Source organism: Grammomys surdaster, unplaced genomic scaffold (genome assembly GCF_004785775.1).
Source record: "Grammomys surdaster isolate TR1022 unplaced genomic scaffold, NIH_TR_1.0 267, whole genome shotgun sequence".
NCBI classification, from domain to species: Eukaryota; Metazoa; Chordata; class Mammalia; order Rodentia; family Muridae; genus Grammomys; species Grammomys surdaster.
In genome coordinates, this window is record NW_021604708.1 from 2657458 (window position 1) to 2684918 (window position 27461).

At 42.9% G+C, this 27461-nt stretch overlaps 1 protein-coding gene across 1 annotated transcript in view; it reads left to right on the forward strand.

Annotated features, from left to right (window-relative positions):
- Positions 1-3140: 3140 nt before the first annotated feature.
- Positions 3141-27461, forward strand: part of Carmil1 (capping protein regulator and myosin 1 linker 1) — a 163961-nt gene continuing 139640 nt past the window's right edge. Inside the window, exons 1-4 of the mRNA XM_028776338.1 lie at positions 3141-3194; positions 4478-4528; positions 8932-8991; positions 16801-16922. Of these exons, the coding sequence (XP_028632171.1) occupies positions 3141-3194; positions 4478-4528; positions 8932-8991; positions 16801-16922 (287 nt within the window). The remainder of the gene's footprint in view (positions 3195-4477; positions 4529-8931; positions 8992-16800; positions 16923-27461) is intronic.

A 27461-nucleotide genomic window follows, 5' to 3' on the forward strand; every position in this document is an offset into this window, starting at 1 on the left:
TGTAGGCAGCTCTGCTGAGCTGTGTGCTTTAACAGTGTAGAGAGTTTTTAGAAAAGACTACAGTTAGACTGTGTATTTGGATTCTGTTAGAATGAAAGGGACTGATGCTTGCCTTTCAGTGAAGATCAGATAAAATTCATTAAAGTTGGCGCTGTGGGGTGCACACTAAATAGGGAGGCAGGGGGCAGGGATGACTTTGCTCTTGGTGAGGAGTGTCCCTTGGCTAAGTGTATATACTCTCCATATCCCACTCCCCTTATTTCTAATGGTCAAGGTCTCTTACTTAGTAGCTCAAGTCTGGAACTCAGTGATTCTTCTGCCTCAGCAACCCAAGTGTGATCATAAATGTGAGCTATCATGATACCTGTCCCCTATTTTTTTTTTAAGTTTACAAGGAAATTTTTCTTATTCAAGATCAAAACCTGTGTCTTCACAGAAAATTGCCACTTAGAGTTTGCCTTAGTATCTTTGTGAATTTTGTTTGGTTAAACAGACGTGAGGAAGAGAACCTTCTTACCCCTTGGGCCTAAAGAAAGAGTTACGAGAAGCTTCTGTTCACTCTGAGTGTGTGAAGTGCTAGAGTGACCCTGCCCACCTTGCCATGGTGGCCCAGTGGGTGGCTGCTCTCACTTGAGGAGTTCTTTTCCTCACTGCTGCCTCTCCCCTGCTGGAGGGGTCAGCTTTGTGGAAGAAAGTGCGAGAACCAGACTTTCAACCCACATTTTTCTGAGGCCAACATCCAAGCATGTACCTGGGTTCCTGAGAAGAGTCTTAGTGCTGATCCTAGAAATGTCCCCAGAAGTGAGGAGGTCATGCTCAATGAGGAGGTTATGGTTTGAAAATGAAGAATCCCTTATAGGCTCATGGGGTTGAACACTTGGTTCCTAGCTGGGGGGTACCATTAGAGAAGGTTGTGGAATTTTTAGGAGGTAGAGCCTAACTGCATGGGTTATTGCAAGGGGCTTGCTCTCCTTTCTATGGACACAGTGCCACTAGCTAGCCACCTCATACTCTCCCCACAGTGCCTTCCCTGCCTCAAGGGATTGTAACTCCTTGAACTGTAAGACCAACTAGCTCTCCTCTCTTAAGTTGCTTTTTGTAAGGTATATTGTCACACCAAAATGAAGGGTTACTCTAACACATCTCCCCATGCTGGCTGGTCCAATGTAGGTAAAATCCATACCAATACCTGCAAATCCTCTGGGGTGACATCCTGGAGCAGTTTGCAGACTGCTTGGATGGGGATTCCTGGGTGGCTGGAGCTTTACTCATTGATTCAGTTTTTGCTGATGAGGGAAGAGGCACATTGAGAATGTTAGGACCTTTAGTCTTGTCCAGACATGAGGACCCACTGTGCTCTCAGACCAGCAGTCCTGAGAAAGAGTGGGCCAATGCTGAAAGATCTGCTGCACTTCACTTCTACTCTGTTATAAACTTTCTTATAACTGCCGTATGACTCTAGAGACCATAGCTGGCTCCCAGAAGATAGGACCAGCCAGCACAAAACTTTCATGGCTTGTTTATTTTCCTTCAAAGTCTGGGCTCTTTCGTGGATGAGTCTCTTCTCAAACAACTTATTTTGAACTGTGTCTAACTTCAAAAGGATGCTGTGTACTTATTTTTTTAAAAAAAGATTTATTTATTTTATTTATATGAGTACACTGTAGGTGTCTTCAGACACACCACAAGAGGGCATCAGATCCCATTACAGATGGTTGGGAGCCACCATGTGGTTACTGGGAATTGAACTCAGGATCTTTGGAAGAATAGTCATTGCTCTTAACCGCTGAGCCATCTCTTCAGCCCCCTGCTGTATACTTATATAGCATAGCCACAAACACTTGTTCAGATAGAAAGTCAGAACATGGGGCCACAGACTATGAGCCTGATTATTCCAGGGTGAAGGCAGAATGATCGTTAGAAATTAATATGTCTTCCTATATCCAAGAAATGGCTCTTACTCAAAGAGGAATGTGTGATTTTGGTTTTTTTTCCAATCTCTTTTTTTGTTGTTGTTTAATACTTTGTACTAATGTACTAATACTAATTGGTACCCATCCTGTGGCCTCCAGAAATACCTTGTGATGGCACTTGTGGACGGGGATGGCACTTGGTCCAGGATACAACCCACTGGTGTGCTGAACTGGGTGGCTGGTCGAGGGAGGTGTTCATCCCCAGGGCCTCAGGGTAGGAAGGCTCACAATGCCATATGCTGCTCTGTTTCAGTTGCTTAAGTGTGTGTTTTGAGATTAGTTTTTAAGACGTATTAATTAGGTGCACACAGGGGACTTTGTAGCTGCTTAATTACCCATGCACTCCTTGTATAATGATGTCTGAAGGCATCTCTTCATTTTCCTTCATAGCTTGTTCTCATTGTTCTGTGACTGTGCTGTATAGGCAAGACTCTCCTGGAACGCAGCATTTCTTCTATGATTTGGGCCTTATGTTTTTCTTTCCAGATGTATAAAGACAACCCAGGATCTATAGTCATTAAAGGGATGGGGAAGAAAGGGCTGAAGCAAGAGTAGGCAGTAGAGGAAAGAGGAAGCTGGAGCAAGATGCAAAGAGACCTGGTGGGAACAATGCAGCTTTGGCAGAGAGGGAGTCTGAGGGGAAGAATGGAGAGACCAAGGCTGAGAGATCTACACCTCGACCCAGGAAGGCAGGGGTATATGGAGATAATGAGAGAGATCAAACTATGACCAGATGCCAAGATGGTGGCAGGAAGGCAGTCTGGCTCACCGATAGAATGTGGAGCAGCCCAGATGTGTAGCTAGAGCATTGGGTCAGTACTCCAGCTCTGCCATATGCTGTTGTGATTGCTGTGAAACAGTAGAAAATATGGTGGGGGCAGAGCCACTTACCACACCTCAACCAGGAAGGGGACAGAGAGAGGAGGGAACCAGCACCCGGATCACATGAAAGCCCATTCATGCTGTGCAAGGTGCATAATCTCTGTCTGCTCCAGCTTCTTGTGCTCAAAATGGGAATAAAGACAGTTCTCCCATAGCTCAAACATGGTCCCATGGCAGACTGCTCAGTGTGCACAGCAGGAATTGACTCATGAAAGGATCCAGGTATTGGTACCTTGGCTCTGTCCACTTTTCATGCTTCCTACCTACCAGCAAGTGGTCACAGCCATGCGCCACTATGCACTTCCTGCTGTGCTGTTCCTCACCATGGGCTATGAGACAGTGAGTTCAAGTGTTCATGGATTGACCTCTTGAGCCACCAGCCGAAAGAGATGTCTTCTCCTCTTAGGGTGTTTCTTTCAGGCTCTCTGCATCCTGCACTCCTTGTCGTGACCCACCATGCTGCCTGCACTTCTCTTGACATTTCTCATGTTTATTGCTTTGCTTCTTTGGCCTCCAAGGGCTGTCATTGACTCAGCATATAAAATCTTTGAACATAAACACCTTCTGTTGCCTTCAGTTTCAGAAGTTACTAGAACTGTATAGAGCAGACCCACTTCTAAAGTCAAGCAGTGAAGATTTAAGGTGCAAATAGACCCTGGTGTAGCTCCCTTCCCTCTTCCTTATTACTGGAGATTGATCTAGGCCCTGGTGCAGGCTAGCCAAGCCAGCCACTGAACTATATCACCCCCACTTTCTGATTTGTAGCTTCTAAGATTCTATTCAAACCTAGGATTCTTAGATAGGGCCTAGGTCTCATTTGCTAAAATAGGATTTAGTAACTAGGAAATTCTTCTCAAAGTGAAGGAAAGCAATTCTCCTATTAGGGCTTGCAGGGCTCTGGCCTCTCCTTTCTTTCCTTCAGAAGCTCGTGAGGCCCATGAGATCTCTACCGTGCAGAGAGCCCAGTTAGATAATGGGCAGGTAGCCTGCTCAAAGCTACTTTGTATTTAAGAGGGGTCCTCTGCATGGCAAGAGAGGCTTACAGGCCATAGGATCCTATAGTGTACAGATATCCTTAGCTGATTATCAGAAAGGAAGTTCAATAATATCCTGTCCAAGCAGGTAAAGTTGGAGAAGGTCTCTTGAAAACTCGCCTGATTGTTCTGCCTGTGTGTTTGTAAGTGTTATCCGTCTGCACCCTGTGGTGGAAAGGAGAAAGGCAAACACAGTTGCTGGCATTCGAGAAGTGCAAACGAGAAAGCGCCTGGCCCTTCACTGTTGGCTGTCGATGTAGCTGACTTAGGGTGCTAAGATAATCACTTTTCAGTGTTTGCCCACTCAGTGATCTAGTCTTGGGACCAACTGCTTGTCAGAGAGTTCATGGGTTACTGTTCAATATATGCCTCCCTATAGGGTGTAGGCACACCTGGACTGGAATTAATTCTATTGGACCAAGAAGCTGTCCCAGGTCACTACCCCTCTAGGGCAAGAGCCAAGACATGTCACAACACCAAATAACAGGAAGCTTTTAGGGTATTAGTATCTTTGAAGTCAGGCAGTAAGGTTGAAACCCTTCAGGCCCATTTGTAGTCCTGATGCCAACATCTGCTTTTGTGTTACAGATACTTACATCATGCCGAGCCTTCCTCCTATCAGCACGCATCCCCACCAAGGTAAGCATCGATGAGCTCTCCTTCTGAGATGGATTGACAGATACACTCTGTATATCCATGTACACACTCTCACACATATCCACAGATTCTCAAATGAAGGGGTGTCTAACCTTTGACATTTTCATATGGTGTTATCTTCGTATTTGTTAAGTTGTTCGTACGGCTGTTCTGGAATGTGTGCTACCTGCTCTAAAATACATGCATTCACAGATCCATTCCACAGAACATAGCTTTTAGGCTGATGTGTTAGGGTTATCTCGACACACATGGTTTTTGTTTTTTATTCCTCTTCAGAATGTCCCTGGAGCTTGTCCTGAAGGATGCTTTTCATTGGTGAAGCATGTCGTGTTCCGTCCCCAGGCTCTTTGTCCCAGTCATTTGTCTCCCTCACGTGTGTGCTGTGCCAACTCCTGTTCATATTTGCTTCAGTCCAGCAGTGGTGGCTTTTTTTCCATCAGGGTTTGACATGTGGGAAATAATCTTCATGATTCTAAAGGGTGCACTGCAGGGTTGTGAGCCCTGTGCCCTTTCCAGTTTGCATGTGAAAAAGAACACTTCAAAGTCCTCCTATCCCATCCCCCCCTCCTTTCTCTCTCCTTCCACCTTTCTCCCCTCCCTTCTCCACTCCTTCTCCTCCTTTCTCTTATGCTCTCCTGTGTCCTTGCTTTCCCTCCCTTTCCATTTCTACCCTCCCCTGTTTTTCTTCCCACTATCCTCCTCCTTCCTTCCCTTCCCTGTCTTTCCTTTTCAACCCTCCCTCCCCTTTTCTCCCTCCCCCATTCCTCGTCCTTTCCCTTCTCCCTCCCCCTTCTCTTATTTCTTTCCTTCTTTCTTCCCTTTTCTCCCTTCCTCCTCCATTTTCCTCTCCCCGTTCCTTTCCCCCTCTTCCCTTCCCGGTGCTCCCTATGTTCCCCAGGACTTAAACTCACAGCAACCCTCCCTTCTCAAGTGTGAGTTACAAACTAAGCTCCAAGTTTTACCTCTTACTAGTTTCACTAAAGAAAGATACTTTAGGTTCCAACCTTTTTGACATGTAAATTAACATGTTTCCTGTATTATAAACTAATCAGTTACTATGGCAACAAGGTTGGACTAAGCTCTCTCTAAAAATACCAAAGGCAGAGCTGGTGTAGTGTTTGCATTCCAGTAATATGAGACAGAGGGATCTTGGATTCTAGGCCAGCCTGGGTTACCTAGTAAGCCTTAAAACAGGAAATGGGCAGTGGTGGAAGGCAGTACATCACAAAGCTAGTGCTGCATTATTGTGGATGGAGATATTTGGGCTAGTAAAGAAAATTACTTACCCTAATGAAAGGAAAGCTCCAAAGCTGAGTCCAGTGATTCCTGCATGTGATTCTAACACTAGGGTGGTTGAGGCAGAAGGTTCAAAGATTGAAAGTCATCCTCAGCTATATCCTCAGGAATTCCAGGCTAACCTGGGCTACATAGTGGGTTTAAGGCCAGCCTGGGCAATATGAGAGATCGTTTCTGGAAAAGAAAAAGAGAAAGTTTCTGGGTAATACCTGGGTAAGCATGTGAAATATCTCAAATGTGTGGACGTAGGTACACACTTGAGTCACATGTCTCAGATCAGTCACGAAGAAATCCCTAGGCAGGGAGATGCACACCTATAGTTCTAGTGTTTGGGGGAGTTGGAGACAGGGGGACTGCTGTGAATTCAGGCACTCCTGTGCTGTAGAGTGAGTACCAGACAGTTTAAAAAAGAACAGGAGAGGAAGAGTGGGCAGGGGAGAGGGGTTTTATGTGGTGATTGGGGTGCCTCATGACTGTTAGGCAAGCATTCTAACAACTGAATCACACCCCAGCCCTGCCTTAGCCCTTCCTTTATTGAATGTTGGTCCCTTCCCACCTCTTCTTGCTTCATGGAACTTGAGATTATTCTTCAAGGACCACCTGCAGTGTCATCAGGCTTCTCTGGTTCTGTAGTCCAGTCAAAGCCCTGATTTGGACACAACATAATCATTTTAATTGTGGTTCAGTCTCACAAGACAAATTCACACAAGTTTAGGTTTCTAGCTAGTAACTAAGGTCAGCACAGTGTTCATGGTTGTGTATCTGTCCTGTGCCTGCTGGATTCAATGACAGCTTAGGGCTGTGGTCTGCTCTTTATGTAGCAATTATATAAGCACTTAAATGAGAGGTCATTTCCATAGCAACGGATACTTAGTAAACAAGGAGGGAGATATCAGAGGCCAACAGAAATGAATTACTGAGAAAATCGACAGCTTGAGGACCACACCACTGTTACTCTACACAGAGCTGGAGTGCGAAGCGCAATCTAGAAATGCCTGTCCTCACCTACAAAGCAGGTGCCTTCAAATGCTCTATTTTATTTATTTATTTATTTATTTATTTATTTATTGAGACAAGGTCTTCTGTAGCCCAGGCTGGTCTCTAGACTCCTCCTCCTTCTGCCACTACCTCCCAAATGCTGTGATGACAGGCATGTAACAGCACACCTGGTTGGTGTGGCACTGGGAATCAAACCCAGTGCTTTGTGCATACTAGATAAGTGCTCTACCAACTGAGCCATATCCTCCATCCCAGGTTCTCCATTCAAACGGCTAGTGCTCATCTGTAAGTAATGCTTGACTCAGATAAAAGCTTTATCACTGCAGAAAGGAGTGGAATGTCAAGGTGCATTTATATATGTTTATATATTTTAAGTAATACAGGTAGGCAAGTATGCCTTTTTTTAGGACAAGTTTTCTGCTATACTTTAAAGAATTTAACCCAGATGTAGATCTTGGTAACATTACATAGAAAAGTTACTGTAATTGAATATTTCAAAATATGGGCCCTCAAGTGAGCATAGAAGAAGATCCATCTTATTCCCCTTAGAGTTTCCTGTGTGGCACATAGTAGACTGTTCAGAAGTGTTGACTACGTGAATATGAACGAATGAGTTCACTTATTCATTCTCATATACCACCCTCCCTAATAAAGTTTTGGTATGTAGTCCAACTGGTCCTGAACTCATGGCAATCCCCCTGCCTCAGCCTCCTGAGTTCTGAGATTATAGACATCAGCCACCACACCAAATTTTATGATTCTAGCTCCAGATGTCACTGTGCCTCCAGGTGTTTAACTTTGATATTTTCTGCTTTAATATTTTGTCCTACTTGTCTGCCTCAGTACAGCATGACAGCAGAGGTCAGAGTTCAGTCCCTGTGGGTTGACTGCACTTTTTCCCTAAGCATGACAGTTGGCCCTCAGTGGCCACTGGTTTCACACCTGTGGATTCCATTTATATGGATCCTAAATATGTGAACACATAATGCTTGCCTGCAGACACTTTCTCTTCATTCTTCCCCAGGCAACACGGCACTGCTGCCTTCTCCGCACTGCATTGTATTAGCAGTATAGGAGCTACAAGGATGACTTTAAGAATTTAGCAGGACATATGTAACATGCACAGGGTGCCCTGGTATAAGGGGCTTGAACATCTACAGATTGTGGTGTCTCTGAGCATTTCTAGAATCTTCATAGCAGCACCAAAGGATGCATGTGTGTCTCTAGATTTAATGGGAGATAGGGCTCATACACGGTCCAGTCAGCTTCCTCCATCCTCCAGTCTCATATCCTGTGACTCTTTGGTGTAATGAGATGACAGTCAACAAAACTAGGAGAAAGGTTAGTGATCATAGATAGATCAGGAAATGTACTACAGTCTGGAGAAAGTTTAGGACAGAAAGAGGTGAAGATTACAGCCAAAGAAACCAAGGGAGGCTTCTTAATTAATTGAAAGGGGGCAGCTGAATGGTAGAGTGTTTGGTTTGTACATTCTGGGTTTGATGACTAGTATCATTTAAAAAAAAAGAAATAATTTGTGAAAACACGGAGAAAGGGTAATTTTGTTTAACTAAGTACATGTCATTAAACATAGTTTAAAATTCATAAATATGACATTTATCCAAATCTACCTAAAACAGGAATTTTATGGAGTTTTGAGAAGGTGGGTGGTATGGGGCACAAAGAGGAAGAAGGGCTGGGCCATGGGTACTGAGGCTTTCTGAAGCAATACTGTAGAGAAAAGGGGGAGATATGTATTTGGTGGCTTGGTGTCCCATAGGCGTTTGTCGATGTATACACAGTTGGGTAGAGTATAGGCCTTGCATCTGTTTTGAGCCTGGGCGAACTGTAAAAGTTGGGTATGCCGCTTCCTCTGTGCTGTTTGTGAGGTAGGTAATACCTCCATTGAGATATGATAAATCCCAGCTCTGTTATGGTAGACAGAGGTTACCAAGCAGCTTGTCCTCAGAAGGTGCACAAACCTTATTTAGCCTTGGGGTAGTTCTGATAATAACATGTTTTGAACCTCAAATGATATGTTTTGAAGCCTTCATTACAGGTCTCTGCTTCCCCTTTCCCCCTCATTACAGCTCGAGTTAACCTTCAGCTATCTAGAGATTCACGGAGTCATCTGCCACAAGCCAGCTCAGGTGAGTGTGAGCCCTGGTAGCCTGTCACTCTGAGGTCACATACATAAAGATTTTTTTTTTTTTTTTTTTTTGAGACACAACTGAAAAGCAAGAGGAGAGTAGCATTTTCGAAGGGAGAGGCGGCAGAAGCTGTGTGGGTAGTGGTGAGGAGGAGGAGCACATTCTGATGAGAAAAATGGAAATCCAGAGAACCAATCAGCTCCTGCCTTGTCCGTTTGTCCATGCTGTTCGACAGATTAACACCAAAGCTTCATGGCTTTTATAAACTGTTGTGTAAAGTACCCCTAACCCTAGACAAGGCTGGCCTTCAGTTCTCAGCAATACCCCTGCCTCAGCCTCCTAAGTATGGGGAACACAGGTGTGAGCTACATGCCTGGCTTTATGGAAATCTTTATTGGAAGGAAATGATAAAGTGATTTCTTTTGGGTGCTTTAAAGCTGATTAAAAATAGTTTCATTTGCAGCCGTGAAGTGCAGACTTCGATAACTTTTTGGCATATGTATATCCATGAAACTGTTAGCACAGTCAGGATAATGAATATATTCATCACCTTCCGGCCCCTCCCTGTAGGCTGTCTCTTGCCAGCACCTGCTTTCTGCTGCTACAGAGTGTGGGTCACACTTTATAAGACGTCATATGGCTGGGATCATACAGATTGCAGTCTTGCCTTCCTCATTCAGTTTAACTATTTTGAGGTGGATTTATTGAATGTCTTCATAGATATGTCCGTCTTTCTACCCTTTATCTGGTGCAGACTGTGTTGTTTCCAGTTTTGACTGTACCAGGTCTAGCTGCTGTCAATATTTATGTTCAGGTCTTTGGACATGTATGTGTAGGTCCCAGCAAGCATCATGGCTAGCAGGGAAAAGATCTGGGTGAGGTAAGAATAAAACTTGATTTAGCCTGAGTTAGCTGACTCTGGGCCAAGCCTCTGGAGTCTGATGCTAGGTTGTTTATTTTAGTCATATTTAAGCACAGCACAATTTCAGAGAAAAGTTTTCTGATGACAATTAACACAGTCGCATATGTACAACAAAGCTTAATATATGTTTACGTTGGAACTCTTTGAAGATGGGTTCTGTTGACTCAGAAACAATGCTCAAGATAAGGGTCTAGGGAGAATGACTACAGTAAACATAACGCCCATGGGAATCAAGATTGGTTTGGCCCTAAGATAATATAGAAGTTACTCAGGGTGCTGTGAAGTACAAGTGACATCTCTCATAAGGATGCAGTTTGTGGACTAAGAAACAATGCTTAAGATAAATGGGGGGAAAGTCTGGGAGAGTCAAACATAATATCCTGGGGGATACAGTTGTTGCCTGTCCCTACAAATAGCGAAGGGTCACTGGGTTATAAACTACACCCTTTCCCAGCATTCTGAATGGAAGACAGGCAAACATCTTTCTTTAAAGAGACAAGCTATGTCTTTAACTTTCTTGGCTTCTCTAGTGCTATCTCTGTGCACAAGGACCTCTTACCGTCTACACAAGTGCTTTCATTTACCATGGGTACATGTCTTAGCAGAGTGGCAGACTCCTATGGTAGGTATGTTTAGTGCTGAGTACTGTTAACTTGCCCCTCCAGGTGTTACTCTTTCAGGTTGCCACCAACAGTATACCTGAGACCCACTTTCTTTATATCCCCCTGAGTATAGATAAGGTCTCTTTAATTTTAGCCCTTTTAACAGGTACATAGGGTCTTTTCCCCCCTTCTTCCAAGTTTAAAAACGATATTCCGGATACAAATAATTGATTATGGCATTTTGGTCTTACATTCTGCTCACCTTACTATGCTCACCTGCTGGAACCAGCATTTCTTACAGATTTCATTATTTCCTATAGAGATGGTATCATCGTTTGTGTAAATATGGATCACTTTTCTTTTTCTTGTCTTTACTCCCATGGGGAGGTATTCCTGAATTTTGTATGCTCCTACATGGCTGGCTGGATATATTAAGAATTCAGTATACTGACTTCATTCTACCTAGGACATTTCCCAGAGATATTTTGCAGTGAGTTACCTTGTAGAAAGAGGGAATGTTTCTCTAGGAAAGACCAAGCTTACTTACCATTTCCCAAGATAATAGAAGACTGCACATATACAATGGTTCCTGCCTGGGGGAGGGGAGGAAGAAGGGAGGGAGGGAGGGAGGGAGAGAGGGAGAGAGAGAGAGAGAGAGAGAGAGAGAGAGAGAGGTTGAGAGACAGAGAGACAGCCACATACACATTCTCTCTCTCTCTCTCTCTCTCTCTCTCTCTCTGGCATCCATCTGAAACAGTCCATGTCACTCTTGTGGAACATTTAGCTCTGGGGAGTCTGTCATGGTGCCCATGCCTCTTTGTTATGCCATTCATTAACTTGGTGAACAAGGAGCTTCTTGGCTACAGCCAGTGTCTGTGGAACAGATGCAGGCCAAAACACTGGCTTCCAGGTAGAGTAGAACCAAGTCTCAGACCTTGGTGAACACTGAGCCAGAACTTCCAGGACAATGCAGAAGAGAAGTGGCCGGACTAGATTTTCCTGTCTCTTTCCTAATCTGTAAGGGACACTCATTCTTTCACTACGAAATATGACATTATCCGTAGATTTGTTTTGGGAATGATTGTACCTCATTAGGGGAATTCCTTTCTATTCCTGGTTGAGTTTTATCAGGACCGGTGTTGGATTTTATCCAATGTTTTTCTCTATTTCCTGAGATTGAAGTGGTTTTTTTAGGATTTTCTCCTTTCCTTTACATGAGGAATTATACTTATTTATTTATGAATATTGAATCTTTCATTCCTAGGACAATCCCCATGAGTCAGAACATGTTACCTTTTTATATTGAAAAATATAATTGATTTTGATATTATATTTTGTTTAACTTGCTATATTTACTTAGTAGCTACATTCCCTCTCTTTATCATGTTCATTATTTCATACATGTATGTATTTTTAGTTTTATTAAATTATATTTAATTTTTAAAAACTATCATCTTATCTATTATCTTTCCACATACGTTACAATATATATTTATACATATTACATATATATGTATACACACACACACACACACACACATGTTTATATTCTATGTGTTAAACTTTAGGAAAGAGTTTTTGCACTGCTGTTTGAGATACTAGATAGTCATTTTTCTTTCTTCTTTCCTTCTCCAATCTGTGGTAGCACAGTAGTGGAGTTACTGTATGAACTAAGAAGTAGTCTCTGTTCTGTGTGTTTCTTTTTTATGAGACCAGAACTAGCATTAAATCTTCCTCAGACATTTGGAAGTTGTCTATGCTGTGAGGTGATGTCACTGTTCCCTGAATGGCTCATAGTGTTCACTTGTGCTATCTGTAGAAATCATTACTGATATGGATGGGTTACTTTTGTTAGACATTTATTTTATTGATCATCTCAAAAAACTTGTTCCCTGGTTGAATTGCTTTTCTGTCACATCATTTCTTTCTCTCATCTTTATTTTATAAGTGTATTGTTTTACCTCTTAACCACATGTGTGTGTTCAGGCTGTTGGTAATATTCTTAAAAAGAAACTGTCAAAACTGTCATTTACAACAGCTGAGATTACATACAAATTCTTGGAATTTTTTCATAGTTCAGCTGAGAGCAATATTTTATCTTTCTCCAGAAGCTAGAGTTTGAAAAAAAAAAAAGTCACAGCAACATATGTTTGCCCAAATGGCCAAACATATGTAGAAGTGAGTCTTCACTCATGAGTGACGGGATGGTGATGTCATCTTAGGCTGCTCTCTATTGAGGAATGTCTGTTTATGATTCAGAGGGCATTAGCGAATGTTAATGTCAAGTTTATGTTGAAAGTATGATTCAACTATGGTATTTAATTATGAAGAAGAGGTTGGCACAGCAAGATGAAGTTTCCTCCTTGGCCGCAGGAGTTCACCATTCCATAAGCTGTAGTCTTGTCACCTTTGTGTTGACCACTTAGAACTGAGTAGGCTGCTGTCTGCTTCAGCCAGAGAGCTTTTCCATCACAGGCAGTCCTTGACATGCAGCTCTAAAGTGTTTCTGTGAGCATTACCCAGAGATGTGTGCTTGGGAGATAAGCTGAAAGTGAGATAATAGTCTTACAGGTTAGACCCAATTTCCAGTTCTCTAGTTGTCAAGCCCTGTTCTGTTTCATACTAGTGGCCTCTAGTGTGCTTGTAAAGTACAGATACCCAATTGGCAACCTGATCCTTGTCTCTCCTTGCATGTATGCCCACATACATAACATTTAGGGCAGTTAGAATTAAATAAATCTGAGTGGTTTGTTTGTTTTAAATCACGTACACAATTTGGTTGTCTATGTCCTGAAGGTTGAGACTCAGTAATCCATGTAACCCCAAGGTAGGGTCAGTAACTTGAAAGCCTCAAATCCTCTGAGTCTCTAGTCTGGGTGAGGTCATGAGACAATGACATCTGCTGGTTGCAGTTGCAATCTGACATTTATGATTTTTTTTCTAACACTCTGGGGTTATTAAACCTTTGTCATTGCTATTTTTTCCATTTGACTTTAGTTTATCAATTCAGGTAAAAATACTTGGAACAGAATGTGGTGTCCTGTGTATAAATGAGTAAATATGTTACCAGGTTACTGAAATTTCCCTTAATTATTTCTCTTTTCCTTTTCTTTGTGGAAATCTGGGGTACAGAAATCTTATTTTCAAGTCTAAATGATGTTACCACATCCTTGGTACTTACAGTCTTATACTTCTATACTATAGAATTTTTAGATTTGTATCTGCAGGTCAACATCTGTTGTTGTTGTCTTCAGGATAAAATGTTTGCTGTGTCATAGTGACACAGGTAAGCCAACTTCATTTTATTTCTTTCAGAAAGATCAAAACCATAATATAAGTTTGTTTATTGTGGTTTAGTTAAAAAAAATGTTGCCTATAGTTAAGCCCAGTAGATTAATCTAAGCTACTGGATGCTGAAGCAGGAGGATGGCAAGTTCAAGACCTGCCAGAAATACAGAGTGAGTTTTAGTTGAGCCCAAGCAATTTAGTAAGATCTTGTCTCAAAATGAAAAAGAGAAAAAAAGAAGAGGTTGTAGCTCAGACCTTAGGATGCTTACATTGGGGTCAGTGATCAGAAGTAGAGATGCTGTCTTATCATCTCTGGTCATTTTAACTAAGTGTCTGGAGATCAAACCCAGGACCTTACGAACTTTTCCAGTTATTGTTTTAAATGGGTACTAGAGGGTAGGAATTTTGCCCTGTGAGGTGTTTTAGCATTCTGCTTAGCTTGGAGAAGAAGGAAGCCAGCACTTATAGACAGGATGTGATGGATGGTCCCACTGTGGTGGCTTTGTTGCAGACTGTACATTATGCAGAGGTGTTGACATCTCCAGCAGGGCTTTGTAAGTACCTTCTTGTCAGGTTGGGTTTGAAGGCTCATTTTTCCCCCACCTATTGCCCTTTCTCTTTCCTGTCATCCTATTCAGTCCCTCATAATTAGGGATGATTATGTGTGAAGATCAAGTGGAATTAGAATAGGCTAATTATGAATCCCTTGCACCCAGACTGAACTGAATAGAAGTGAGGAATATGAAATATAATCACCAAAGGTTGGGGGTTAGGTGCAGACACACAGTGACCTCCTGCATGATCTGGCTTTAGAAATGAGCTTTTGCATGAGAAGCAAAGGAGCCCAATGTTTAACAGCAAGATCCTGACTTAGCATCCTCTGGGACACAGTGGTGTCTGGTAGGAAACTAGCTACAAATCTTCCCTGTGAAGTTGGGCTGCTATCTTGTTCCGGGGTTAGGATATCTTTTGGTCTACTGGATCCAGGACATGTTTGGACTAGCCTAGCTTCCTCCCACCTCTCCTGTTTCCCTCTCCTATCCCCTTCCTTCTGTCCCCTTCTTTGTTTCCTCATGATCTTTACATGTATATCTCAAGATGACCTTAAACTTATAGTGGTTCTTCCATTTCATCTGTCACGATGCTGAGATTACAGGTGTGCACTGCCATGCTTGAGTCTTTTTAAAATCTATTAATTTTATATTTTATTTATGGCTGTGTTTGTGTACACCCATGTATGAGCACATGTGTAGATACATGCCATTGTGCACATGAGGAAGTCATAGGACAACCTTTAAGCGTTGTTTTCCTCTTTCCATCATGTGGGTACTGGGGAACAAACTCAGGCAATCTCATTGGCCCTCTCTCTTCCTCTCCTTCCTTCGTTGCTTCCCTCCCTCCCTCTCTCCCTTCCTCTCTCTCGTCCCTGAACCCATCCATTTCTTTCTTGATAGTGTCCCATTTTTTACCTTAGGTTGACTTGAATTTTAGTGCATAGCCCAGTCTGGCTCCAAACTCATGATGATGATCCTCCTGCTTCAGCCACCCACGTGCTGGGATTATAGGTGTTTGTCACCAGGTTAGCTTCTGTTATCAATTTTTTTCTTTCTTTTTTTTTGTTTTTTGTTTTTATTTATTTTTGCTTATTTTTTAAAATGTTAATCAAAGGCTTTATAAGTTTAGTAATGCTCAATAACAAGATAACCATACAATCAGAAGTGTAATCCAATACCCAACCTAGATATACCAACTATCTTTGACTGGCAGAGACAGTCTCCATGTCCTCCCTCCCCGCCCCCGCCATCTCTGTCTCCTAGTTCCTCCTCCTCTCCTTACTCCTCCTCTTCTTCTCTTTACTCCTCCCACTATTGCTCCTCCTACATATCACCCTTCCTGTTAAGATAAAACTTTTCTCTCAAAATACAATTAGAGCATAATTATACCAATTTGTATCAGTAAGGTACCTAATACCCAGTCCATCATTTTGTTGACTAACCAGAACCTCTGTCATCTCTCCTAACTAAAAGACTTAGTTCTGAACCTGGCTTTTTTCTTGGCTTTAGAATGAATGTCAGCTGAAAACCATCCTCTCAAGTCTTTTCTCTCAAAGTAAATAGCCGGGATTGGCTATGAGACTATGTCTTCAACCCCGTCAGAAATCCAGAATGACTGAATTAACTGAAACTATGGGAAGCACAAAGCATAGCTTCTAAAACTTAGCCAATTTATAGAAACCGCTGAACAGTCTGTAGGACAGTCCCTATACTACAAAACGTTGGAGCATCCAATCTTCAGCCTTCTGGCCCAGGATCATCTGACAGACCTAGTGATGCAGAATTATTAAGGGCTGATTACTCTGTCTTGGCAGATATAATCAGTCAACTATTCCACAAGTGTGTCCTTTTCAGGACAGTAATTTGTCTGTAGATGAAAAGAGGCAATTCTTGCCTAGTGGCTGTCTCACCACAACTGGAGTAACTCCAAAGACGCTCAATTTCTTCTTAGAATCCAAGACAGGAAGCTGTCAGGAGCAGACAGGTCTCTAATCAAAATGAACCTTAATGCAGAAATGTTTGTAACATCAATTCTGTGGACTTCTGACAATCCACCACAGACATCCTTACAGCCCAGTCTGATTCACTCAATTTTTAAATTAAGCTTCTCTTCCTTAGTGTTTCTAGGCTGTGCCAAATTGACAGACAGTTAAAAGCAATTACCAGACATGTAAGCTGGTTCTATTCCCTGGCTATTGAGGATATTGCAACAATTAACATGCATGCGCAAGTATGTGGTATGTAGATTTAGCATCTTTTAGGTGTATTCCCAAGAGTGATACAGCTGTGTTACATGGTGGTTACGGTTTTAGTTTGTGAGAACACACATAGTTGCTGTACCAATTTATATTCTCACCATTGAAATGCTTCTTACACACATCACTTTGTTGTTAAAGAGGGAAGAAGTCAGGCTCCATGTTAAGTGTGCTGTTTGTTTTTGCAGATGGTGGTGGAAACTGAGAAGTGTAGCATGTCCATGAAGATGGCGTCACCAGAGGATGTGAGTGATGTGCTGGCTCACATCGGCACCTGCTTGCGGAGGATATTTCCAGGCCTTTCCCCACTGTGAGTTCTTGTGGAGGAACAAAGATTGTTCCTCATCAGATTCACAAATGTGAAAATATTTTCTTCTTGTTCTTATCCCTTTACGTCTTCTTTCCTCAGACCTTTTAGACCACCACCACCACAACCAGCACCACAATTATCACCACCATCACCATCTCTGTCACCACCACTACCACCAGTACCAGCACCACCAGTACTACCATCACCCTACCATTACAGGCTCTTCCTTCTCTACCACCTCTCCCGCCACTTGCTACTACCCCCCCCCATTATCCTCATCACCTCTTCCTCCTCCTCCTCTTCTTCCTACTTTTTGCCACCTCATCTTCCTCTTCCTGCAACCTCTCTTTCCTTCTTCCTTTTTTTCCCTTCCAACTCCTTTTTCCTGGGTCAGGGAGGACTGGAAGGGATTGCAGGGCATCTTACTACACAGCCCAAGGCTGGTCCAGGACTCTCAGACATCCTTTTGCATTAACTTCCAGGTGATAGGATTATAGGCATGAGTCACCATGCTTGGTTTAGGATGGTGGCTTAGCAAAGAGAGCTGTGGTTAGTTTTGGGCAGGTGTGGTAGTGGTGGAGGGGAGTATATCAGCAAGTTAAGGTGCTTTTCTGATGGGAGGATGTATACCAAAGATTATGGGAAATGCCTTCCTGTTGCCCGTGAGGAGTTCTGGAGAGGCTAAAGCCTCATAAATATGTATGATAATTTGTGGTGCATTTTTCCTGGTGGTGAGAGGGGAATTCTGGCAACTCTAGTCCTTTTTGGAACATGAAGGAAGGAAGATAGGCCAGTCTTAGGAAAACAAATCTTCTTATCTTCACAGCAAGGGGATAAAGAGGGCATTGAGGTTGGAGACCCTTTCATTGCTTTATGCTGAGGAGACCTGCTAGGTTCTGGTAGGTTCTCTTTTCTTCATATCATGGACAAACTAAATGGGAAGCCTGGCCCTCTGCCTCCAGTCGTTTCTTTTAGAAGCATACACAGGATAGGTACTTGCTCATATTACTTTGTATGCCTGACCTCATGCTCAGATAGGTAAGGGAAGCTGGGATTATTCCCTGCCTCCTGCCTGTAGTATTTCAAATCTTGAGTGTGTTTAAGGAAAGCACTTGCTGGTATCCAGTCCCAGTGTGCATGCTTACAGAAGCACAGGCCTGCAGGGTAGGCCTGGAGATGAGGGGTGAGTCACAACAGTGATGGGAAGAAACAGCCAGGGGAACTTCCTCTGGAGTGGTTTCCAGCCACCCTAAAAGACAGTTGATTCTCCTACCTTCCAGCCAGGTTTATATCTCCTTCTGTCCACGAACGAAGTGAGCAGACAGAAAAAGGTGACCAAACGAGGGCTTTGGATTCTTGCTTTACAGCAAGAACATTCAGCAAAGTGTTAGGAGTGTTAAGAGCTCCCACATGCTGAGGGTAAATAGGCTTGAGCAGCAGATCTAGAGGGCTGGAAATAGTAGGTGCACAGCAGAAACAAATTCCTACATACAGCCACAGGTTGAATCTTTGAGCCTGAGTCAGTAACCAGTCACTTTGCTTGTAGCTAAGACAGAGGTTGAGGTAGGAACCAGTTACCCTGCCTGCAGCTGTAGGTCTCAGATGCTGGAGCTGTGGTAGCCCAAGGGGCAGGGAATCTGTCTCCAGCAGGTCATGAAGGCAGAAGTAGTCTTCTGTTTCTTCTTCAAGGAGCTGTGTAAAGTGTTTGAACATTTAGAACCCTTGAACTCTGAAACATAAACCCAGGTGGGCCCTTATTAGTGCTGCAGTATGCAAATTAGGTATAGAATTGGACCAATCAGGGAGGAGCTGCCAATCCTGAAGACTCTAGGGAGACCCAAACTGGCCAAAAGAGTCTCATTCAAGTGTGGCTCCTTTCTTTCACGGAAGTAGTAGAGTAGCAAGTACAAAGAAAGAGTACCTCAGAAGAGTCATGCCTGGAAGTTTGTTACAGTGTCTAGTGGCTGTGTCAGTGTTAAGGTCACTATTGCACCGAGAGCTGCTGCTATCATCTTTACCTAGAGGCATCCTGCTGTCTTGGTTGGCTCCATTAGATCATTACTGGGGCTATCCAATCAGTGTTTCAGGCTGTCAAATCCAGCCGAATCCCCGCTCTGATTGTGCCTGGTTTTTGTTGTTGTTAGCTTGCTTGCTTATTTGTTTGTTTTTTTTTCGGGATGGTTTCTGCTTTTCTTTCTGGCCATTACTTCAGTAACATCAGGGGACTGACCGTGCAGGGAGAACATGAGTTCTCAATAGCTTGAACTTTACCTTAATGTGTTGTTAGCAGTGAAGGACCAGAGGGACAGCTCTACCCTGTCACCCTCATCAGCCTGATGAGTTTTCTTTTAGAGACCTCAACTTCAGCTTCCTCTGATACAGAAAAGAATTTCAGGACTACTCTGAAGCAGAGTTGGAATTTTAGTAAAACACTGAAAGAAAGATGCTTTAAAAAAAAAAACAAAAACAAACCAAATCCAAACCAACCAACCAAACAAACAAACAAACAAAACACCACAGATCCAAGAATGTGGATGAGAGCTTCTCAGAAAGAAGCATTATTAAAAAGCATTTAAACTGTAAAAAAAAAAAAAAAAAAAAAAAAAAAGTTTCAGTAGTGGTGCTGGGATTTGAAGTCAGGGCATCCCAGGTACTAGGCACACACTCTGCCACAAGTTCTACCTCCCAGCCTGGTTTTAATTTTTAATATGTACTTATTTACTTATTTATCTGTGGGTTTGTATGTGAGGTGTGGGGGGGTCATGTGTGTGCCACACAGAGCAACCTATGGGGTCACTTCTCTTTCTTTTCATTTCTCCTTTTTCTTTTTTTCTTTTAACTATCTGGGTCCTGGGGATCAAACTCAGGTCATAAGATTTGGCAGCAAGTGCTTTTACCCACTGACCCATTTTGCCAGCCCAAGAAGGCATTTTAATGTGGATTTTAGCCACAGATGTTAAGAGAAAGATGGTCAGAAAAAAAAAAATAAGTGTGGCTACTTGTTCCACTGGAGAGTAGTGATTAAGGCTTTGTTACACCTTACATTTTGGTGGCTCTTAAGTTAAGTCTCAAAAGGTTGTTAGGGGTCTGGAAAGGTGGGTCAGTGGTTAAGATCACTGACTGCTCTTTCAGAGGACCCAGGTTCAAATTTCAGCACTTATGTGGTGGCTTACAAACACCTGTGACTCTAGTTTCAGGGGATCCAACACCCTCTTCTTGCCTTTGTAGGCACTGTATCCATACCATACATTCAGACAAAACACTTAGAATAAAAATATACATAAAATAAAACAGCAAAACACATAAAATAAAATACACATAAAACAAAACAGCAAAATATATAAAATAAAAATAAATTAAAAAACAAACAAAACAAAGCAGGTTGCCTAGAAACCTTTCCTCCACCCCCACCCCTTCTCTTTTTAATAGTGAGATTATAGTGTGGCTTCAGCCCCGTCTTGATTGTATTATAATGTGATAAGGTACAGCCAGGCACATTAGTGTTGCACATAGGTTCTGTTGAGCTCCCCAGAAGATCTTAGCGGTTCAGCTGGGAAGAGAGAAAGGCCTTAAGCAGTTGTTAATTGTGGGACTCTTGCTTCTTAGCTTAAGAGAGGCTCCTTCCCTTTCCCAAATGTCTCTCTGTCTGGGTGTTCATTTTAACAACGTTCTTTGTACTCATGTTTCCTCGTAATGCCCTCCCTTCATGCCAGATGAGCCCTGATGAGATAAGCAAATACAGTGTATTTAGTAAGAGCTTGGGATACCTGGAACTTTACAGTTCTTCAGAGAAGAAACGGAGTTTCTATAATTCTTTCCTCCCCTCCCTTCTCCCCTCCCTCCTTCCATCCCGTCTTCCCTTCCTTTCTTCCCCCTCCCTCTTTTCCTCCTGCCTTTCCTCATTCTTCCACCCTCTCCTAGCTCTCCCCACTTTTCTTCCTTCTGCAGACTCCCTCCCACTCCACCCCCTTCCTTTCTTGTCTCACTGTGTAGTCAAGGCTGGCACTGAACTTTAAAATCAACTGTTTTAGGCTCCCATGCTCTGGGTTGAGACCCTCCATTTTTTTCAGTACTTATTTATTTGTTTATTAATGTCCTAGGAGTTCAGGTATAGGCATATATTTCTCAAAATTTTTTTCAATAAGTGAGCTTAAATGCTTCAACCTCCCTTCTAGCCCACCACCCATCAGAGGTAGTGGAAAGGAAAGGTTAATAGGGCAAAGGAGGATGTGAACCTGTTTAGAAATAGTTCTTTGGAGCTAATCTAATCTACAAGATGCTGCCAGAATACCACCAGGAGTTCTTTGGTGCATTTCTCTCTATGAAGTTATGATAAATGATAACCAAAAAAGAGTGGCATGGTGAACCAGTACCACACAGTGTTGTCAGCAACGACCAGTGTCAGCAAAACCCAACACTGACCAGCAAAGAGTGGCAAGGTGTACCAATACCACACAGTGCCATCCACTGTCTGTTGGGTTATATTTATACCCTTTACAAACATGTGTTCTCTCAAGCATCTGTTCTAGCAGAACATCATGTGCCCCTTTTCCAGGCTGCTGCTAGAAAAATACCATTTAGCTCTTCTCAGCAAAACATCCTCTCATAGGAGAGTTTACAGGAAAACATTACATGACACAACTGAGTCTTCAAAGAAACCAGAACTTTCCATCTCACTCAAGTGTGGGGATATTACCAACTTAATTTTGGATTTGGATGTATTTTGTTGTTGTTGTTTGTTTGTTTTAAAGATTCATTTATTTATTTGATGGCATCTTGTCCTGTTACAAATGGTTGTGAGCCACTATGTGGTTGCTGGGAACTGAACTGAGAACCTCTGAAAGAGCAGTCAGTGCTCGTAACTGCTGAGCCATCTCTCCATCCCTATCTTTGTTTTTTTTTTGTTTTTGTTTGTTTTTCCTTTCAGATAACATTTAGTACAGAATAGTGTTTTCAATGTTACTTTGTGTAGCTGCCCATTTGTAGTTAGGCAGCTTTGATACAGCATTGATTCCTTAGTCCCTGACATTCCCCTGTCTTCGACCTGCATTCTCCCCTCCAGTCTTCCTGGCAGACATGTCCATAAGGGTGACCTCAAGCTACATATACTCAATCTGTCCCAAAAGAACTGTTTGTCTTACCCTATAAAACCTGCCCCTAACACCCGAAGATTTGTTGTTTGTGGGCTCCTGAAAAGGGAGCCATTGGTTAGTTACCCGGCTCTTGATGTCATCCAGGTGAGTCTTGGCTGGGTCCTTTGTCTTTCTTTTTGTTTCCTTTGCCTCAATTCAGACCATGTGGCTTTCTCTACTAAACATCTCTGTAACTGGTCTGGTGACCTTGCTTTTCTGTGCAAGCAGCCTTCCATACTGATAGCAGTTATCTTTGTATAATTCAAGTGCTATCTGTGTCTCGGAAGAACTGTCTGATGGCTTGATTCCTGATAAAGCTGAAACTGTATAGCCTGGCCCAGAAGACAGTTACTGTCCTACATGTTCAGCCTATTTCAGAATAGGACAGATGCTTGCATTTCCAATCCTTTCCATGAAGGCTCCCTTCCTGACTATCTCTATTATGTCTGACTGAAACTCCCTCCATAGGCTCACATGGACTGTCCAGATTACTCAAGAGTAATTGAGTGGGTATGTTCTCAGGAAAGCTTTACTTTGGAGAACTGCTGAATAGGAGGTAGCGTGGAGGCTCTGAGGGATTCTAGGGAATGTTTGTCAGTATTGAAAATGGGTGCTATTAAAGCCCATGGCTTGAACAAAGGCAATGAGAAAAAAATAGAGTATGACTGATCAGGATGCAGTCAAGCACAGGAGAGAACTGTATTAAATGCATGTGTCAGGAGAAGGTGAGAGGAATAGGTTTACAGCCCATGCTTGCCCATTCCTGTCTCCTTTCCCCTTAAGCTGTCTGGCTGTCACCAGGTTTGTTCTTCTTCAGTCTCTAGTGCCTAATATATAGGAGGCACTCCCCCTGACTCCCCCAGAACACTGTAGCACAGGCTGGCCTCAAGCTTGTGGCAGTCACAGTACTCTGCAGATGGAGGTAGGTGTTCAAAGTTCAAGGCCAGCCTGATACAGCAGCAAGATCTGTCTCAACAAACAACCAACAAAAGAACAGCCCACCAATATATCTGTTTGAAACAAATTAAATTTTAGTTTCCAAATCTGAATTTTTGGGTTTACCTGAATAGAATTATATTTTTCCTCATTTTAAAAAAAATGTTTGTCTGTTTTCTATATTGACATGCATAGTAATAGCAGCATAGTGGCTGTGTAATATGGTTTTGGCATGCTTCATGATCCTTTCATGAGTGTGATACTTTGGGGATTGCTGTATTACAACAGTACTCTTTATTACTAAACAAAATGATTCTGTGAATTTCTCTATGAAGACAAACATTGAAGAAAATTTGGTGGGCGGGGAATGCAGTTACTTTAAAGAAAAATGGTTTAAGAGGAACTTATGTGGAAAAGAAAGTGTTTTGCTGCAGGGCGGAGATGGCACAGACCTTTAATTCTCACACTTGGGAGGCAGAGGTAGATGGATCTCTGAGTTGGAGGCCAGCCTGGTGTACAGAGCAAGTTCCAGGGCAGACAAAGCTGCATAGAAGAAACCCTTTCTCAAAAAAGCAAGCCAAACCAAACCAAATCAACTCCCCTCCCTGAAAAAAAAAATGTATTTTACCAGTCTCATATTCCCCTCACTTTCCAAAGCAGCGGCAGGCAGCATGTGCTGTTGGAGCAACATCATGAAAACAGACTGGAACTGATGAGAGGTAGAAACACTTGCTGCCAAGCCTGTGTTGTGAGTTCGATCCTGACCCCACATGGTGAAAGGACAGAACTGGCTTCCAAATATTGTCGCCTAACCTCCACATGCTCATGCACACACACACACACACACACACACACACACACACACACACACACCATGTCCAGTAAATAAATGTTATAAGAGATTCTGAAATAGTAACTGTTGACAGTTATTTCTTTGGATTCACACTGGGCTGGAGTTTTAACTCAGTTGTTCTCCATGGATTAAAATAATTCAGATATTTCCATGCCAGCAACTGACTGTGAGACATACATGAAGACCTGGTATGCTCACTGGGGTGTTTTGTTTTTTTGTTTTTTCAATACTCAGCAATTTTTGAGTCTCATGTAAATTAAGTATGTCCCATCCACCGTTGGTTCATGACTCAGTCTCTGTATAGTCTCTGCCCATTTGTAGTTAGGCAGTTTTGATACAGCATTGATTCCTTAGTCCCTGACATTCCGCTGTCTGCGACCTGCATTCTTCCCTCCAGTCTTCCTGGCAGACATGTCCATAAGGGTGACCTCAAGCTACATACACTCAATCTGTCCCAAAAGAACTGTTTGTCTTACCCTATAAAACCTGCCCCTAACACCCAAAGATTAAGTATGTCCCATCCAATGAGGAGTCTAGGATATGAGGGTGTCGCTTGGCATAACTGCTCTCACAACAAATGCTATGCCTGGCTGATGCTTCTTCCGGCGTGTGCGTGAGCTGGGATGCACATGGCTGCTCTGTGCTGTCATTTAGCTGAAGGCAGAAAACATGTCAACGGATTCTCCTCTCACACACAATACACAGGGCTAGAGCAGAAGCAACAGTTCCCGCCTTCTGCGAGCCAAGCTCTTTATCTCTTATGGAAATGTATGCACGTATTTTGCGAGACTCCTTTGGCTTCTGACATCTCAGCAAAAAAGGAAGGTGAGAACTCTTGAAAAGTGGAGCTGCCTGAAAGAGCCCAGATGGATGCTTCTGAGGAGCGGCTTACCGGGACTTCTGTATCAGCTGCCTCTTTTTTCTTACTCACCTCCCCTTTCCCCTGGGTTCTGTGCTGCTTTTGAAGTAGAAGCTTTCGCTTTCTAAGTCTGCTAATTTTATTTTTTTTCTCCGTGTTCTTAGAATGCTTTTGGCATAATTAGTTTTCTGTTATTGTAACAAAGGACCTTAGGCAGGGCACTTTACAAAGAAAAGAGGTTGTTTAGCTCACTTTTTGGAGGGTAAAAAATTCAAGATTGTCTCTCTGACCTCTGGTGAGGATGTAGGTCCTCATGGAGTATGTTACATGAGGGGGAAAAAAAAAGAGAATAAATAAACAAGCAATGCCAGAAATAGAGGCAGCCTCATACAGAAGGGGCCAAGCAGATGGGGTGGGTTTATTTATGCACATGTAAAAATCGCCAATGGCAAAGCCTCTCAGAAACACAGCACCAAAGCGGTTCAGCCTGGGGCCCTTCCACACATATGTGGATTTCACCAGGACACACTCAAATCATGTCATAGTTCTGAGTCACTAAGAGTGCCCCCTTTACAGCTGATACCCGATTTACCTGTGCTCCACCCCCACCACACCCTTGACCTTGTAGCACTGCCTACATTTGAGCATCTGTTCCTGCGGTGCACTAGTTATTTAGTCATCCCTTTCTGATGATATAACCTTTGGCCCTTTTACTGTCTTCCTTGAAAGTGCTTGAGTCTGGGCTTTTTCTTTTCTCCTTTCAGTCTCTGGGAGAGACAAGGCTTCATGTAAGTAAAAGTGGCCTTGAATTCACCTTATATATAGCAGAGAATAACTTTGAACTCCTGATCCTCCTGCTTCCACCTCCCAAGTCCTGGGATTACAGATGTAAGCTTCTGCTCCTGGTTTTGGATTTTGTCTTTTTCAATGGTCTGTTTGCACAGGTCTTGATTCCCTCTCCCCTCCATTCTCTCTGCACCTTAACTACCAGGTCCACAGTGCCCATCCTTGCAGGAAGCCTTTGCTGTGTCCTCACTCTTTCTTTGACATGCACTCCTAGAAGGCTGTTTTTTTTCTCTTTAAATGTTTGGGACCCAGAAGGTTCCAGGAAAATTTTTTTAGCTGTTCAGCTTGCTGTCTTGAAAAACCAACCAACAAACATGGCCTTCATTTTTGGTAAGGTGTTTATCTGCTTCTGTGATGTCCTCTTCACTGTCTCCCCTATGTCTTCCTCACTGTTTTTCCCTGTGTCTTCCTCGTGTACTCCCCTATGAAGGTTAGGCCAGAGTTCAGCTGCCTGACTCTTCCTCTCTGCATGGTGTCCTATGGCACCTCATTGCCTGACAGTAAAATCTAGATTTCTTAACTTCTTTAGTTTGACTGGCAGAACTCCCTGTGGCCTACGCCCTGCCTAGCTCTGGGTTCCCTGGGACTCCTCTGACTCTCCATCTCTGCTGACTGTTCTTCACTAAAGAGATTCTGCTGGGCCTGAGCTTTCTTAGGGAACAGACATGCTTTCCTTTATCGGAAACCCTTTTGTTCTAGCTGCAGGCTCACTGATGTTTCTGTCCTTACCCTATGGTCTTTGTGTCTTCCTTTAAGTCTTTGTCCAGGTTGAGCATTCGTAACTGGTAAATTCTACATTGAATATGCTCTAAGATCTGAAACTTTTTTCAGCGCTGCTAGAACTCTGCTCAGGGCATTCCAGATGTTTCTCAACTGTGGTGTACACTGAGGATGCTATGTGCACTCCCCCATTGAAGAAGAGATACAGTGCTGTTTCTTTGCTTACCCAACACCTCACATTAACATTTTCCTATAATATTAGTGTCTTCCAACATTGCCTGCCCACCTCCTCTCTTTGAGACAGGATTTTACTGTGGTATTGTGTAGCACTGCCCAGCCTGGTGTCTGCTGTCTAAGCCAACTCCACTTCCACGTTCATTAATCCTCCTTCCTCAGTCTCTCAGGAGCTGAATACAGGTGCACACCACCACTGCCAGGTGGTCTGCTCTTCTTGATAGATTTCTAGCTTGGAGAATGTACTAGTTGCTGTGATACGATACCACAACTCAAAGCAGTTAAAGAAGGAAGAGTTTATTCTCACTTGTGGTTTCAGAAGGAGAGTTCCTAATGGCAGGGAGGCATGGCAACAAGTAGCAGGAACAGGAAGCAGAGAGATCAAATCCCTAACAACATGCAGAGAGAGAACCGGAAGTGTATGGAGCAAGGTTGTACAGACTCAAAGCCCAGCCTTGGGAATGGCCCTCCCCACACAATGCTGCTGACTGGGAATTGAGTGTTTAAATATGTTAACCCCAGAGTGGGGGGGTGGGGGGTGGGGGGCACTTTCCACTTAAATCACAACTGACTGGGCATTATTGTACATTCCTTTAATCCCAGCACTCAGAAAGTGTGCTTGGGAAATTGTGAAAATGTAACCCAAACAAATCTATCCATCCACCCATCCACCACACCCCACCCTATCTATCTATCTATCTATCTATCTATCTATCTATCTATCTATCTATCTATCTATCTAGTATATATCATATATTATATCATATATCATTCATATATTTGTGTCTGTGTGTCTGTGTGTGGATTTAGTTCACAGCATACTTGGAAGTAGACCCTAGCACAATAGCCAATCTTTGGATGAATTCAGAAGTTATTAATTAAATGATCAGGATGTAATTATGTTAACAAGCTCAGCTAACAGTTTAGAGAATCTCTCACGTGCTTCTTGTTGTTCTAAG